The sequence below is a fragment of the Vipera berus genome (genome assembly GCF_964194415.1).
Source record: "Vipera berus genome assembly, chromosome: 2".
NCBI classification, from domain to species: Eukaryota; Metazoa; Chordata; class Lepidosauria; order Squamata; family Viperidae; genus Vipera; species Vipera berus.
In genome coordinates this window covers 34,538,598-34,556,828 of record NC_138203.1, presented here as the reverse complement: position 1 = coordinate 34,556,828, position 18,231 = coordinate 34,538,598, and the positions used below count along the sequence as shown (strand labels likewise).

The 18,231-nt window shown below is 38.9% G+C and overlaps 1 protein-coding gene across 1 annotated transcript; it reads left to right on the top strand.

Moving 5' to 3' along the window:
* The first annotated feature begins 503 nt into the window (after positions 1 to 503).
* Positions 504 to 17,612, top strand: UTP15 (UTP15 small subunit processome component). The gene is made up of 13 exons (XM_081317509.1): positions 504 to 683; positions 1,783 to 1,940; positions 2,794 to 2,886; positions 4,383 to 4,567; positions 5,472 to 5,650; positions 6,583 to 6,708; positions 7,074 to 7,209; positions 8,292 to 8,376; positions 10,049 to 10,195; positions 11,137 to 11,238; positions 14,934 to 15,067; positions 15,343 to 15,401; positions 16,847 to 17,612. Exons 2-13 carry the CDS (start codon positions 1,851 to 1,853, stop codon positions 17,038 to 17,040), a joined length of 1,530 nt encoding a protein of 509 aa, XP_081173635.1. The 5' UTR covers positions 504 to 683; positions 1,783 to 1,850; the 3' UTR covers positions 17,041 to 17,612.
* The last annotated feature ends 619 nt before the right edge of the window (positions 17,613 to 18,231 follow it).

Genomic DNA, 18,231 nt, shown 5'->3' with positions numbered 1-18,231 from the left:
TGGACTCCAATTCCCAGAATTCCTGAGGCAGCTACGCTGGCTCAGGAATTCTGGGAGTTGAAGTCCATGAGTCATAAAAGAGCCGAGGTTGCCTACCCCTGTACTAGACTTAGCTGTTTCCTTGCTGCCCTCTCGTGGTTTCCCGGAGGGTTGAAGCTCAGGAACAGTTCGAGAGCCCCGGGACAAGGGCTTAGTCTGCTTAGTCTCCACCACCTCTTCTTCTATCCCAGGGGGTCTTCAAACCTGGCCCTTTTATGACTTGTGGACTTCAACTCCCAGAAACCTTCAGCCAGCGTGCCTGGCTGAGGAATTCTGGGATTTGTAGTCCACAAGTGATAAAAGGGCCAAGTTTGAAGACCCCTGTTCTATCCCCTGCTTCCTTGTATACGCATTGGAATAAGACTGGAGAAAATTTAAAGCAATGCTACGCAAAGATTGGTCGACAACGGGCAGGAATTGCGAAGAACTTCCCTCCGGCTTATTCTGCCCTCTTCTGGCGGAATCAAAAAGGAAGCAGAAAGGGCGAGAGCCGACGCGAATGAGAAAAGCGGCCGCCCTCTGGCGGGCCGCCGCAGAACTTAGAGATGAGGCGCGGTATGATGACGTAGTTGCTGAGCCGCCACACTGTGCTGCGATGGCGGCTCCCTGCGCGGCAGCGTGAGCGTGAGGAACCGGAGATCCCGGTAACTGCGGGCTGATTGTGTGTGGGGGGGAATTCCCAGGGATGCGAAAACTCCCCAACCTCGAAACAAAATGGTTTCCTTCCCCTGGTTTAGCGTTTCCTTTTTTAGCCTCAATTCATCCTCTTTTCTCTAGTAACGGTAGGTAGACTGTAGCATTTTAACGGCAGGAAGGCAAACCAGGAAGAGCCGCTTCTTTCCTCACCTTGTTGTCTCCCTCCCAGAAAATGCTGCGGGAGTATTAGATTAGATTAGATTAACGCTTTCTTGCCTGCCTGCATTGTTAACAGCAGGCAGGTGGCCCTGGAAAGCCTCCAAGTGAAGTCTGAAAGCAGCGTTTGCAATCATTGGTATTAGGGGCAATGTTGCTTCCGGAAAAAGTTTCTTGGGGCAGTCGTCCACTGGCATTCCTGCTATCAATGAGTTTTAAAAGTAATTGCAGTAAGAAAAAGTGCTCCATTTTATCTGTTACCAATCTGATTTGTTTTTAAATTGAAAACCAGGTGGCCAGAATTGGGCATAACCTGTATTGTCATAAACACAGTTTATGAAGTCTGACTGTATCGGCTATAAATTATCAATTGCAATTTACTAGGTGTTGACATTAATAGCTGATAGTCAATTAATAGTTGACATTAATTGAGACTTTTTCTCACATCCCTCTTCAGAGCTTGTAACTACTGACTTCAAGGAAACATAAATCTTACCTTGGCTGAGGAGAGTTTGAGCAGATTTTCTAGTTAGATTTTAAAAAATTGAATGGAAAAGAGTAACAGGATAACAGTTGGAAGGTACCTTGGAGGTCTTGTAATCTAACACCCTGTTCAAGCAGGAAACCCTATCTCATTTCAGACAAATGGCTGTCCAATCTCCTCTTACAAATAGAATTCTTGTTTAAGATGGAATAACAAATATATTGCAGATTATTGTAGAATTTTACCACCTCCCATTTCAAAATGAGTGAAACAGCCTAGTCCTCAACAGTAATTTGAATTCTAAGATTTATTCTACGCATTCATATTTTAGATAAAAGAAGATGGGAGAATTGTATCCTTACTTATTTTGCTATTTTAAACAACCTGTTTGCTTTTTATTTTAAAAGGTTGCATCTAGAAAATTCTAGCCTTATGAAGTTTACAGGTGGAAGATTACTTTCTGCTTCTGGAAACAATGGCAAATTACAAGCCTGTAATAGTTCAGACATTTCCAAAGCTTGGAGAAAAAATTACAAAGGATACTTTGTATTGGAAGAATTATAAGGTAATAACATACACTAGCTAATTTTAGGAATTGAAACTGATATAGTCAATTCTTTGTAACTATAACCTGATTTGATTTTTTTTATTGAAAAAAGAAAAATGCAAAATTTGTCTGCACTCTCCCATTCCTGAGTGAACCCTGATTTAACAAATCCTCAGTTTAGCTGACTTTAGAATCCGTGGACCAGATTTCATCCAAACATTTCCCACATGCCAGACAAGTTGGTTGCATTAGAGTAGTTTGGACAAGATAGTTGAACTTATGGTAATTTAGCCTACTTTTTACAAAACTACAGCAATTGTGCAAATTACGTTAATATAAAATTAATTTTTGACAGCCAGTTCGGTCTAGTGGTTAAGGAAACAGGCTAGAAATCAGGAGAGTGTGAATTCCAATCCTGCCATAGGCATGAAAACTAGTTTGGTGACTTTGGAACAATCACTCTCTTTCAGCCCACAAGGTCAGCCTTGGCTGTCAGTGCTTGTCTTAACCAATAGATTACTATTCAGTTGATCTGAAAAAAGTGGACCCGGCATTTGCAGGAAAATGACAGGAATAAATAAATAAATTTGCAAAATGAAAGTACTACACAAATGAAGTAAATTATCATGAGTGTCTATTTTCTTATTTTTTGAAATTTGGGAGTAATTGACATTCCCCCCCCAAATGAGCTATTAAAATGAAGTTTCACTGTATGTGAATGCATATGATGTTGCAATGCTGTGAATAAAAATATTTCATTTTTAAACTTAAAAGATTGTCACTTTTTTCTTTCAGTCTTTTATAAATATTTTTCTAATAACATTGCCTTAAAAAGGATAATAATGTTTAACATTGTCCTACCTTTGTTCAGACTCCCATTCAGATAAAGGAATTTGGTGCAGTGAATAAAATAGACTTTTCTCCAGTTCCTCCGTATAATTATGCTGTCACAGCCTCATCAAGGGTAAGATTTAAGTTAATTTTTTTCTTTAAAATATCTACATTTTCTCACACTCGAATTTCTGCAAATTAATTGCTGTGCCATCCTATGTTTACTGTAGTAGAACAAATGTGTCCATTTGCTGAAACAGGTGAAACAATGCATAGGAAATTCAGTTCTGTTATACGGAAAGGTCTTTTATAATTCTATAGGTTTTTTTTCCTGGTGCATATTTTTACTTAGGTTGCTCCTTCCACTTACTTTAGTAGCAAGAGCAAAGAATTTGTTTTGTAGCCTGTAGGTTGCCTCATAGAACTACCTCCAAATTGTTTGATTCTTCCCTCTGATACGCAGGTTGATGCACCAGCTCCCAGCTTATCTTGATTTTCTGCTCTTTTTATCTTTATTTCTCATTGAAAATTTTTCATTGATTGCCAGGTCCCCTGAAGGTTTCGGAAGCCCCTCATTCTTCTTGGCTGCTTCACAATAGTTATCAGAAAGTTGGAACCACCATTTTCAGAATTTAATCTTTCAAGCGGCTGCCTCACCAGAAGCATGACTGTCTCTTCACACACACACACACACACACACACACACACACACACTGCATATCTTTCCCTTCCCTAGGATAATTTTCAACAGCTGCAGTGGGGACAGCAAATGTTCGCTCAATTGATTTACTCCTCAGAGGAGGTAAAATCATTCTCAGCCCTTTTGAGGAGCTCAGAGATCCACAGATAGACTAAGAGAACAATAGTTTCCTTCCCCTCAAGGGACTAACCATCATCCTTCACCACAATAATAATTAGCTGCAAGAGCCTTAAGCTCATTAGTCCTCTTTTCATTCTAGCAGAACCATTTTAAAACTCTAAATTGGTTAATCTTACTGAAATTTTGTTCTAGGGAAAGGTTTTGTAGCCAGTAGTGGAAATCTGAATTGGTAGTTAGCATTGGATTCATAAGTCATAACATACTAGTTTGGTCCAGAAGAAAAAGAAAGATTTGGTTTTGTTACCTAGGAGAAGGAAAATGTACCATTCAGGATCCCTATGCTTATACTTGTGATACCAAACAATGGTTTATCAATAAATGTGAGTCTCTAGATATACCTGAAAGAGAACTGGTTCTTCAGAGAAGAGGTATTCTATAGATCAATGGTCTCAAACTCGAAATCATCATAATGACTGATGACAAGTTTATTAGTCCAAAGGCTGGAATAAGGAACCCTTTTCATATTTTTCTGCAAGTGTATTGTGCACCAAAAATGAAGAAAGTAAAGGGGATCATAGCAAGTTGTTAAGCACATTTATTAAAGAAAGAAAACATTGATGCAAATCAGAGTTACCTTTTGGCCATTTCAGAGGCCACAGTAATGTCTATGCAATCAAGGTCAAAGTTATTGACTTTGATGTAGGGCATGTGGAGAATGATTCGTGCATCAGCTGTGGCCATAAGCAGCAAGCTTTTGGCTTTTCCAGTATCATTCTGAATGAAAATTTGTGCATTATATATTGTTTTAGATCCACATATATGGACGATATTCACAAGAGCCAATCAAAACATTTTCTCGCTTCAAAGATGTAGCTTATTGTGCCACCTATCGAGAGGATGGACAGCTGCTTGTTGCTGGCAGTGAAGAGGGGAGCGTTCGAATCTTTGACATTGGTGGGAGAGCACCATTAAGACAGTTTGAAGGCCACACCAAGTAAGTACAGGAACATGACTATACTTGATGCATTGACTTAATTACTTCAGTCTACAAGTGTACTTTGGAGTAATTGCAATTTCAGATGTGAGAAAATATAATATTTACAAGTAATAAGTTGCCATTGTTTTACCAACTGATGAGTCTATATTAATGTCATTAGGCACAGTGCATTGATTTTAAAAATTCTTTGTGTGCAATTGTGATGTAAAATGCAGACTTTTGGCATACATTTTGCACATAATTATGCTCACCTTTGCTCCCACAGATCTGATTTGTTTAATTGTGCTAGAAAACTTCATTATTAATTTTGGTTTTAATTAATATACTGGAAACATTTGATTATTGATCCGAGTTTTCATAATTGTAGGTTTTAAAAATATGACTAGAGTTTGCTTTTATGCATAATACAGAATTTTAAAATATGAATTGTTGAATACATTTAATTTACTAATTAAAGTTTAATTGGTATTTTAGTTGTTTATTTCAGATCTTTTAGGATGCACAGATCCAAACTAATTCTGAGTGGCCTATAAGATGCATATAATATCCTGGCTTAGCATATCATGCCTTAACCCAGAATAACTGGATCATTATTGTTTCCTTGATGGGTGAACCCAGCCATTTTATTTGTAATCACTGTGTGAATTAATGGACAGCTTTCCCCCTATTTATAAAGATTATTTTCTTAGATCTTTAATATATTGTTCTCAACTATTTTTTAAAATGACAGAGATGATTTCAGATTCCCTTTAAGTATCTCAGATAATCTTCAAGTAATTCAGAAAACAGTGCTAATCATTACTCTGAAATAGTAGAATACACAGACCCTTTGAAGGGTTTGTATTGGCTATAGCAAAAATGAGATGGCTTTATATTTGTTTTTTGTTGTTATGATTTATAGAGCAGTACGTGTTGTAGGATTTCTGTCTGATAAGTATCGAATAATGTCTGGAGCAGATGATTATACATCACGTGTTTGGGATGTTTCAACCTCATCTGAAATAGCATGCTATAAAGAGCACACAGATTATGTAAGATGTGGCTGTACTAGTAAACTGAATGCAGATCTTTTTGTAACAGGTTCGTGATTTACCTTACATTTACTGGTGACAAAATGACTTCCTGAATGATTTTTTTCTTCATTTCTCTACTATTACAATATTTTCCTAATTATAAATTTCCTAGTTATTTATGTTCAAATAGATTGATTTTCCTGAGTCAGCTTGGTTTTCTGCTCTATGTTTCATTTTTTTTGTTAGAATAATTTAATAATGATAGGTAGCTAATTTTAAAATTCTGACATTTTGGAATCAGAACATGAAATCCTTAGATGGCATATTTGACCTTAGATTATAAGACAATTTACGTTGAAAACTTGGTTATTGTTGAGTTTGTTTTATTCTTACAAATGTTGGTAAGACATTAGACGTTGTAAGACGGCCAATACAGATAATTCTTGACTTACAATCTTTCTTTTAGTGACTAGTGACAACAACACTGAAAAAAGTGATTTTCACACTACTGTTGCAGCATCCCCATGGTCACGTGATCATTCAGATGCTTGGCATTATTTATGATGGTTGCATTGTCTCAGGATCATGTGATCACCATTTGTAACCTGCCCAGCCAGCTTTCTGACAAGCAGAGACAAGGGAGAAGCCAGATTCTCTTAACAACAGCATGATTCACTTAACAACTGGCAAAAAGTTATAAAATGAGGTGCAACTCAATAACTGCTTCGCTTAACAACATAAATGTTGGGCTTAATTGTTGTTGTAATCAGCTTGTCACTTTTCCAAATTGGCAGTTAGAAACAGACACCTAAAGTACAACGACCCTGATCAAGACAAGTAGGACAAGCTGCCACATAAAAAGCCAACAAACCTCACTCCTTTGTGTTAAAGCACTAATAAAGTTAGATTATGTTTTAGGTCTGAAGAAAAGCACAGTTATGTGCTGTTCCTTCTCGTTGTGAAGCATTAAATCCTTTCTTCTTCTGGGATATATTCTAGGTTCCTACGACCATACGGTGAAAGTATATGATACACGGACAGACAAAAGCATTCTGAGGATAGAACATGGGCAGCCAGTAGAGAGTGTTAATCTCTTTCCTTCTGAAGGTCTTCTTGTGACAGCAGGTATTTCTTTCAATTAGCAGTTTTTTTTCCACCGCTCTTTGCCATCTTTATTTTAAGCAAAACATCCTGTTTTTATTTCCATATGCAAAAATGCCATTGCCCAGTTTCTTTTTCTTTTAAATTTGCATTACGTAAGCATGGGCTCAAGTCTTAGTAAGCTGTGATTAGTGACCTGCAGTTGTTTAATGCACAATGGGATTTGCAAGCCTTTTCTAAGTTATAGTCTAGCTTCTTTTGCTTGACTCCAAGTGAAAGTTTGAATCTGTGAAAAAAGGGGGTGATTAATAGACTGGGAAGGGAAGTAAACTATGGAGATTGCCTTCCAAAAATGTATGTATAAAATACTATTTTTTAAAACTTTGCAGGTGGTCGCTACATTAAAATCTGGGATATCCTTAAAGGAGGCCAGTTGTTAGTTTCTTTGAGAAATCACCATAAAACTGTAACCTGTTTGTGTTTGAGTAGCTCTGGAGAGAGGCTGCTCTCAGGCTCCCTAGATCGGTTTGTATTTTTCAGCTTTTTCTATCAAGCCGCTTATGCTGTGCTAATTAATAGTTCTGGGCAACGAATGCATATTCAACTGCAAAACTGAAAACTCGACAGATAATTTAAATACTGTGATGCACTTCTTCCATTTTCTGAAGACAAAGGTGAGACTTGCAAGCTTGCTGAATCTCAGAATCAGGGCTAGAGGTCTGCTGATGTGGTTTTGGTGCCATCAATAGATTGCTATCTTTCCATTAGCTGAAAGGAAATGTGACCATTTTATTCATATATATCAACAAAGCAACTCATTCTCAGGAAATGGTGCACAGAGCTACAACCATACACAGAGATGTTTGTACGGCAATGACATATATAAGTAATGGGGATCACTTTTACAATTTAAGGTAACTTTGAAATTATTCTTCATCCAAATTCCTGAAGGGCTGATAATGTCACGGCATGATGTAAAAAGCCTGGGGATATTCTTCAGTGTTTGGCTGGGAAGATTGGATACTTCGGTGTGTGGGGAGGTTGTTTCAGGTATATTCAATCTTTCAAAGAAAAAAAATATATGATCTTGCCTGCTGGAGCAGTAGGAAAAGTAACCCTTCAGTTGAGGATATCAAATGATAGGATATCAGCAACATTGTGTAATGCAATCCATTTTATTAAATACAGGTAGTCCTCGACTTACAATCACAACTGAGCCCAAAATTTCCATTGCTAAGCAACAGTTAAGAGAGTTTTGCCTCATTTTGCAACCTTTCTTGCCACAGTTGTTAAGTGAATCGCTACATTGTTAAGTTGGTAACATGGTTGTTAAGTGAATCTGGCTTCCCCACTGACTTTGCTTGTCAGAAGTTTACAAATGGTGACCACATGACACTGCAGCCGCCACGAATTGCCAAGTTGCCAAGAGGCCAAGTTTTGATCAGGTGCTATGGGGGGGGGTTGCAATGGTTATGAATGTGAAAAACATCACTTTTATCAATGCCATTGTAACTTTGGTCACGAAATGAATGGTTGTAAGTTGAGAACTACCTATATTGATGAAATTACAGCAGAGGGCTGACTGGCACGGGCATTTTATTTTTTAGGCATGTGAAGATTTACAGTACATCTTCCTACAAAGTAGTGCACAGCTTTAACTATGAAGCATCAATTCTCAGTCTTGCATTAGCAGTAAGTAATATAATCTGGTGGGTATACAGATAACGGACATTTGTATCTGTGTATTGTTCTAAGCCAAATGTGTTTGGTTTGCTTTTTGTTTAACATAATGTGTGATCCCTGCCATTCTTTTATTTTGTAGGCCTTCAGATTTTTGTCAGTAAAAATGCTTATCAGTCTAAATTTTTGAATATAAGGTACTGGATATAAAGACATTTATAAAAATCAATTTATTTCTATAAAAATAAAAGGCAGTTGTGCATGTGCTATGCTTTTCAACTATATTCTTTAAATTTACTTGGCTGCCCATGCAAATCACATACCTGGCTGGCTAATAAAAAAGTAGAAGCAAAAATTTGCATATAAAACAACAATAAGACACTAGCTAAAAGTACAGAACTTCCCAGTCATTTCAACATAAAATCTGCAGTCCAGGCACCACTGATATGCTGACCCTAAAGCCTGAGAAATGAGCCATATTTTTAAGGCCTCCTGAAAGGCCAACAGCTGAAAGCCTCAGCGCTATAACTTGGGTGTCAAACAATTGTTGACCTGGTAATAGCCAAATAATGTTGCTTGGAATATGTGTTCTCTGGGTTGACGTTTGAGTACTTCTGGCCATCTAGATCATCTTTAGGCAGATTAAGTCTGCTTTAAAAAAACATAGCTTTATCTCATGAAATATACTGTTACTACATCCTGTTGGACTGTGTACTAACATAGTCTTCCTCAACATGATGCCTCCAAATGTATTAGACTATAGCTCTTGAATTCTGGATAATATAGTCGACACGTAAGCTGCTAGGAGTTCGGTAATGTACAGCATATCTGGAGGGTAAAAAGGTAAAGGTTCCCCCCGCATGTGCGTGCTAGTCATTTCCAACTCTAGGGGCCGGTGCTCATCTCCGTTTCATAGCCAAAGAGCCAGCGCTTGTCCGAGGACATCTCTGTGGTCATGTGGCCGGCATGACTAGACGCCAAAGGCGCATGGAATGCTGTTACCTTCCCACCGTAGTGGTCCCTATTTTTCTACTTGCATTTTTACGTGCTTTCGAACTGCTAGGTTGGCAGAAGCTGGGACGAGTAACAGGCGCTCACTCTGCTACGTGGCACTTGGGGATTCGACCCGCCAAACTGCCGACCATCTGATCGACAAGCTCAGCGTCCTAACCCACTGAGCCACCACGTCCCTATCTGGAGGGTATCAGTTAGGAAACATAACAACACAATTGTAAAGTCTTTACATTAGTTTGTTGGTACATAAGGACATGAATGTTTTAGAAAAGGGCTCTATCAAGAGTGTTACCTCATTGTTTATTAATTAAACTTTAGGGCCAAAGATAAGGGATTCAATGCATATTTGAGATTAAGAAGTTAGCTACCTTGGATTGACTTCATTTTAAGTATAGGCACAAATAACTGAACAAAGCAAATGAAAGTTTTACTGGCAGTATAAGCTCCCTTGAACACAATGGAATACATGGATAGAATAGTTGGGCTAAAAGACTTGATTGGGTTTAACCTCATAAGCCTGGTAATTTAATATAGTTGTATTTGATTAAAATATTTCAGTCTTTGTAGAATGCCTCTTCATATATAATATTAGGAGTTAGTTTCTATTTTTACAAAATTAATACCGTTGAACTAAATATATGGATTAAACCAACTTTGTTTTCCTTTATAGCCTGAGGATGAAGCTTTGGTTGTAGGCATGACAAATGGCATATTGAATGTTAAACATCGGAAGCATGAAGGAGAAAAAGAGGTTTTGCATCGGAGAAGACCTGCATACAGAACCTTTGTGAAAGGAAAAAATTATCTACCAAAGCAGGTATGCAGAAAAAGGTGCTCAGAGAAAACCCTATTTTTTGTTAGTGCATGGCATGAAGAACTAAAAATATGAGGGGTAAAATTAGGTTACATTTCACCAGATATTAACACTAACACAAAGGGGACCAGGTTGGAAAAGCTAATGTAGGGTAAGTAGATTAAAGAACAAAAACAAATATGCTGCTGGTTAACTGGATACTAAACCTTCAGCATTTAAAATACAAAAGTGGCAGGTGGCAAACTTGATGATAGAAGAAATCGAGTTGTAACCATATTTGTTCAAAACTAAGTGAACAAAGTTTGTCAGGTCCATAGAACAGTCTGTTGTCTCACTGAATGAATTGGATCTTCTTTATCATGTAAAAGGATCTGTTTTATTTATATAATAATTATCCTGCGTGGCCTTGTAATGCATAGATGGCAGTTTAAATCAGTGAAGAATTAAAATATAAAACTGACAGAAAGGCATGGATATTTGAAATACTTAACAAAAGTTTGTGGTGGTGTTTACACCAGGGAAGGTGCCAAGGTGGGAATTTCAAAGTTTACTTACGTTCAGTAAGGGTACCTTTTCTCTTGAGTTCCTCAAATGAGCTCTACCATTGCTGGGACACAGACGAACAGTTCTCCTTGTTTGTTATGGGCTGGGCAGGGAGCTTTGGGAATAGTCCAAAAGCTATTTGGATTGCAGTGATACTGTTTAAGATCATTGCCTAAAATTACCTAGGCAGGTGAGAACCCAGAAATCAGTACCCCCTTTTTTCCATGACGTGAGCACAAAGCAGTGGACTGTGTAAACAAGAATCTTGCGAGAACAAACTGTGTCTCTTATAGATTCCTTTTAGCAGAGGAGATTAATTAAAACAAGAAATAAATGAAACCAAAACGATTTTTTTACCACTTATGTTATTGACTGTCCTCTGACTCTTTCCCTGTCACTAGGAAGATTTATTTGTCAGCAAGCCTGTGAAGATCTATTTGAAGAAATATGACAGGTTCCTGCGAACTTTTCAGGTTTCCAAGGCTCTGGATGCAGTACTTCAAGTAAGATGATATTACTTGAACCATCTGATCAATATTTTCATAAATATAAGCCTTCTGCTATATATGCAATAACACTGGTGCTGTTGTTAACACTGGGAAATACCAAATATAATGTTAAAAAGTATTGGAGAAATTCTCTGTAGGTTTTATGTGAAGAAATATGAAGGATTAGGAAAACAAAGGGATCACCTTGTTTTGAGTATTGCTTGTTTAACTAGAATCTCTTTATATTTTAGTAGAATTTTACAAAGCTCTGATCACACTGTAAGTTGCAGTATTTCAGGATTACAGATGGTCCCACAGTTCACAAACATCCTCTTACGGCTGTTTTACACTTTAATTCCTAAAGTAGCAAAGTGGTTTTAGATTGGTAAAAGATGCTGCTAAAAGCATTTCAGGTTTTCAAATTTGTTTTATGTCTTCTAAAGGAAAATAGATGCTTTTTCCTCTGTAATTAATATTTCCGGAAAATTTCCATCTTTAACCAGACCAAGCCTTTAATCCACATTATGGGGAACTGAGCCTGGCCTGGGGACTGGACTTAGTTGCCCATTGCTCTTGCAGAATGAAAGGTAACAGGTTAAGTTCTCCCTCCAAAGGACCATTATAGACAGTATCACTTTGGCCTGTGAAAGGAGATGAGGGCCATTGCTTTCCATCTCTTGCATGGTTAAAGGCTGTTGCTGGAGAGCCATCTTTTCCTACCTTTCACTTCATGGAAGGCTTTTGACTGCAGGAGGAGACAAAATGGTGAAAGATGGACGTGGTTCTCACCTCATGTCTTTCCTTCCCGAGAACAGTGATGAGTGGCTAAAACAGAGCTGTGTTTGAAGGCAAATCACACAATTATGCCAGAGAGGAGAAGGTTGGTTGAGGAAAGTACTGAGACTTTCTTGAGGCCATGTAGGCCAGATTAGATTTGGTTGGAGCCAGGCAGTTAAGTGGTCTTCCCACTCAGGTTGGCAAGTGCTCTGTAGGATTCCATTTTGCTGCCTTTCCTTCTTGGAGAAGCCACATTTTGAATTAGGTACCATTTGCATGCAAATCATGTACTGTGCCGCTGACCTGGAACCTCTCCCCACTTCAGGTTCTTGTATCAGCATATACAGTGGGACAAAAAAGTATTTAGCCAGCCACCAATTGTGCAAGTTCTCCCACTTAAAAAGATGAGAGAGGCCTGTAATTTCCATCATAGGTATACCTCAACTATGAGAGACAAAATGGGGGGAAAGAATCCAGGAAATCACATTGTAGGATTTCTAATGAATTAATTCGTACATTCCTCGGTAAAATTAAGTATTTGGTTATCTACAAACAAGCAAGATTTCTGGCTCTCAGACCTGTAACAACTTCTTTAAGAGGCTCCTCTGTCCTCCACTAGTTACCTGTATGAATGGCACCTGGTTGAACTTGTTATCAGTATAAAAGACACCAGTCCACAACCTCAAACAGTCACACTCCAAACTCCACTATGGCCAAGACCAAAGAGCTGTCGAAGGACACCAGAAACAAAATTGTAGACCTGCACCATGCTGGGAAGACTGAATTTGCAATAGGCAAGCAGCTTGGTGTGAAGAAATCAACTGTGGGAGCAATTATTAGAAAATAGAAGACATACAAGACTACTGATAATCTCCCTCGTTCTGGGGCTCCACGCAAGATCTCACCCCGTAGGGTCAAAATGATCACAAGAACGGTGAGCAAAAATCCCAGAACCACACGGGGGGACCTAGTGAATGACCTGCAGAGAGCTGGGACCAAAGTAACAAAGGCTACCATCAGTAACACACTACGCCGCCAGGGACTCAAATTCTGCAGTGCCAGACGTGTCCCCCTGCTTAAGCCAGTACACGTCCGGGCCCGTCTGAAATTTGCTAGAGAGCATTTGGATGATCCAGAACAGGATTTGGAGAATGTCTGTTGTGATTCAGGGTCAGCCTGTGGGTTCGGCAGTTGGGTCGGATGACTCGGATGACTCAGACGAGGGGGAGGAGGGGGGTGTTGAAGAAGAACTTGCTGATGATGGCTTGGAGGCTCCGCAGAGCCCTCAGCCAGGCCCCTCTTACTTGGTGGAGACCCAGCTGCGTGAGCTCGACAGTGTGGATGAAGATGACCCACAGCTGGCCCTGTTCAAGGACGCCCGACGCAGGAGGCAGTCAAGTAGGAGCAAGCAGAGAAAGGCTGTGGGACTTTCGGAAGGAGGCAAAGAGAGGCCACGCCCTGAACTCTTATAAAGGGAGTGTTTGGGGGAGGGCTGGTTTGCTGAAAGCAACCGCTCCGATAGAGGATCAAAGCTCCGGTATCTTGTTTCATGTTTTGTTGTTTGTTTAATAAATTTGGCAGACGTTTTCCAGCCTCTGCCGTTTGTACAGGGGTTGCCTTTCTGCAAGGCCGGTAGCAGGCTGGTACAGAACAATGTCATATGGTCAGATGAAACCAAAGTAGAACTTTTTGGTAAAAACTCAGCTCATCGTGTTTGGAGGAGAAAGAATGCTGAGTTGCATCCAAAGAACACCATACCTACTGTGAAGCATGGGGGTGGAAACATCATGCTTTGGGGGTGTTTTTCTGCAAAGGGACCAGGACGACTGATCCGTGTAAAGGAAAGAATGAATGGGGCCATGTATCGTGAGATTTTGAGTGAAAACCTCCTTCCATCAGCAAGGGCATTGAAGATGAAACGTGGCTGGGTCTTTCAGCATGACAATGATCCCAAACACACCACCCGGGCAACGAAGGAGTGGCTTCGTAAGAAGCATTTCAAGGTCCTGGAGTGGCCTAGCCAGTCTCCAGATCTCAACCCCATAGAAAACCTTTGGAGGGAGTTGAAAGTCCGTGTTGCCCAGCGACAGCCCCAAAACATCACTGCTCTAGAGGAGATCTGCATGGAGGAATGGGCCAAAATACCAGCAACAGTGTGTGCAAACCTTGTGAAGACTTACAGAAAACGTTTGACCTCTGTCATTGCCAACAAAGGGTATATAACAAAGTATTGAGATGGACTTTTGTTATTGACCAAATATTTATTTTCCACCATAATTTGCAAATAAATTCGTTAGAAATCCTACAATGTGATTTCCTGGATTCTTTCCCCCCATTTTGTCTCTCATAGTTGAGGTATACCTATGATGAAAAAATTACAGGCCTCTCTCATCTTTTTAAGTGGGAGAACTTGCACAATTGGTGGCTGACTAATACCTTTTTGTCCCACTGTAAGTATTTTTTTTAGGGAAAAGTGGAACTAAAATATTTTTGCATACTTTTTATATTTAGTTCCTAAAGTTTAGTTTTATATTTAGTCATAGGAAATGTTTACCTGGTTTTCATCATTAAATGTGAAAGTGGGATGAGCCATTTTTAAAATATAATTTATTCATATAAGAAAGCAAAATATATGATTACCTTGGCCTAGAAATAACTGTAAATTCAATTATGTTGGTTTGGAAAACAAAAAAAGTGTTTCATTAATGATCCTTGAACAGCTCCTTGCAATCAAAACCCTTAACAGATGTGTCCTTGGCACAGCATTTAGACAAGATTGCAACAAGCTGCTCCGTGAATGGCTCTGAAAAATAAACTCTTACATTCCGAATTAACTCATTTTTCTTTAGGAATTAGAATACGTTTGGGTTGCTGAAATGCTTGAGAACATTTCATTGTAAAACATTTTATTCTTGAATACTTTCCACTACTAGGGGCCTGAAAAAAAGAATCCACCTGAAGTTACAGTTGCTGTCATGCAAGAATTAAACCGCAGAGGAACCCTGAAAAATGCACTTGCTGGGCGGGATGAAAAGCAGCTCAGTGTCCTACTTTCTTTCTTAATAAGGTAATTACCAGATTAGTTGTCAAAGGCAACTAAATTGCCTGGGGTATTCTACTTTTAGAATGATGGGGTTTTCAAATTCTTTTTTAAAAGTTTGGATGAGTTTTATTGGATCAAAGGGGATGGAGAAATATCAGAATGTGAAAGAACTTAATACAATAATGCACTACAGTCTGATTCAAAACCAAGATTCCTTTCTTTCTCCAGTAGGTCATTAAAAGTGAAAAAAATTGAGTGCGATAGGAAGTTTAACATCTGGCTATTAATTAAATTTGCAGGAATGTGACTGATGCAAGATATGCTCCTGTACTGATAAATGTTGCAGAAATGATTATAGGTACGTTCATATATCAAATAACATGAATAAAGTTGACATGTACCCAGATATTTCATAACAGCATGCATTTTGTTGCTCATGAAAGAATACAATCCACAAATAAGCATAGGGGTAGTAGCTAGAGTTCAATGGGAAATTGAATGCTTGCTTATAAGAAGGTTCCAGATTCAGTTACTGGATCTCCATAAGGCTAGGAAAGCCTTACCATGTAGTTAATTGTTTCTCAACCGTGGCAGCTTGAAGATGTGTGGACTTCTACTCCTAGAATTCTCCAGCCAGCACTTAATTCCATTCACCCACTTATCTCCCCCCATCTCCCCTGCGCTCTGCTGCCACCTACCCCTGCTGCCCCTAGGTAGCCTTTGCTGTTTTCCTGCTGTTGAGGTGTGCCTGGCTGATGGTGATGGCAGCAGAATGCAGGGTGGCCAAAAGAGCAGAATTGAAGAAAGGACTGGCATGGCCAGGCAAGTGAAGCATGAATTCCTTGCCCAACAGCTGCAACCAGGACTACTGGAACTGTTGTTGCTAAGGACTGCTTTACTTACTAATGGAAATTGTGATCCCAATGAGGGTCATTAAGTGAGGACTACCTGTTCCTTTCTATTTGTCATGTAAAACTATTGAGTATAGAGACCTGAGAGCCAATTTGGTGTAGAGGTTAAGGCTAGAAACTGGGAGACCCTGAGTCACAAAGTCTACCAGGTGACCTTGGGCCAGTCATTTTTTTTCTCAACCTGGGGAAAAAAGGCAATGGCAAACCACTTCTGAAAAACCTTTCCAAGAAAACTGCAGGGACTTGTCTCCAGCAGTCTCTGATAATCAGGCATGATTGAATAGAAGAAAAAAAAGAAACTTGAATAAGAAGTATGTTTACAGAGTGAGTGAGCGCTTCAGTGCATATAATTGTACATAGATACTCTCGCTCACTCACTCTGTAAACATACTTTTCTGCTTTTTTAAAAATTGAATCTGTGATCAGAAATATTTAATTCTGCAACTTCCTGAATTTATGTCCCCCCCCCCAAAAAAAATCCTGGAAAAAAAGCTATGGCAAACCACTTCCATATTGTTACAAAGGAAATTGCGTAATCAGATCCATGAAGTCACTACGGGTTGAACTTGAAGGCGTCTTGACTTTTTAGGATCCAAGATAGGAATGATGAATCAAGAAGGCTCATGGATAACTTTGTGCCTCTTCGTTGTCTCGTTTCTCGTTTCTCAGATTGGTATTGGTGTTTTCCCAGCTATTATTTTCAGTTAGTGAACTGGCAAAATGGAATTTCATCGTGTGCTCCAACTGCTCCATCCTCTTCTATAGTGACAAGATTTTGGCTGCCAAATCCTGCTTAAAATTGTTCTAGAAAAGAGGCAGTTGGGACTTCTTAGTATGTCTTTATTCTCATTAAGCACATAAATTCCATTAACGTGTATCTTTTATTTTTCAGATATATATATGCCTGTGATTGGGCAATCCTCAGTTATTGATAAGCAGTTTCTGAAACTTCAAAATCTTGTAGAGAAAGAGATTGATTATCAAGAGGAATTGCTAGAAGTTTTGGGAATGATGGATGCACTGTTTGCTACCATGACAAGAAAAAAATACAGTCCCATGGATGAGAAAAAAACTGTTGAGCTATAGAAAGTACTGGATCTGTGCTGAGAAATTTCACCAGTGAAATCTTTGCATTTAGCTCTTATTTGCACCCAAAAATAAACATTACTTTTGACTGGAGAGTGACACATCTTCTGAAATATTTTAATGCAGCCAGGGTGGATTTTTAAATTCCAATGCTATTTAATTATCCTTTTATTTATGCAAATTCATTAGGCTTTCTCCTTTAGATTATTCAAATATTTTTCTAATCATTAAATTGTCAGCTGCTAAGGTAGAAATAAATGCCAGAACTTGAAGAAAACTGTATAATATCTTATTTACAAGCTCTCTCATGGGACCATCTGTATTTAACCAGGTCTGCTTTCATTTGGGAAAACCAAGTCTTTGGAGATCTTTCTGTGCCAACTTTCAACAAAATTATTTCTATAAAAATATTCTGTATATGTAAAGTATCTAAGGATGCTTATGCTAAATATTTTAACATTTTAAATTCTAAGAATTTATCATAAACATGTACTTTCTGTTGGTATTTCAGCAGATGAAAATAAATAACAGTTGGCTAAGTAGTATCTTTTTCCTCCTTCACATAATATGAATAAGAGCATATTGACAGCCAACAACTAGGATTATTTAGAAATCTAATTCAAGTAGCAAATTATTCTTGGACAGTGTGGGATTGTCTGATTACTTCTAATTGCCAAGAATGCATGTTTAAACTACCACTGATAGACTATGTGTCATCAAGTAGTGTTATCTCTTAGTGATCATATGTTTCCAGCCTAGTTGTTCTAAGATGATGGCGCCTGGATCGGCTACAGCTGCATTGGCTCTCAGGTGAAAAATTTTGGGAGGAATATAAGGGATATAGGCCACATGATCAGAAAGGTTTTAATGTGTTTGAGCAACCTGGTGGAACTAAGGTAACATACAACCAACAATCTTTGCTGGCACGGCGAGTTTCTAGCTGTTTCGGAACTGTTGGTGAGACCATTAAAAGTCGGCACTGTTTGAAATTGTCCTGCTGGCAGCAAGATCTGACTGCTGGCCCAGCGACGGATTCTATTGCAAATAAGAGCTGTTTCCAAAGGAGGCAGAGGAGGAGAGGTTCCAGGGCTTATGGAGCGAAGGAACTAGATGAGGCTGTCAGCAGGACCAGAGGACGAGAGAGAGGCTTTTGGAGGAGTTAGTGGTGGCGGCAGCATGCTCCAGGGGTGA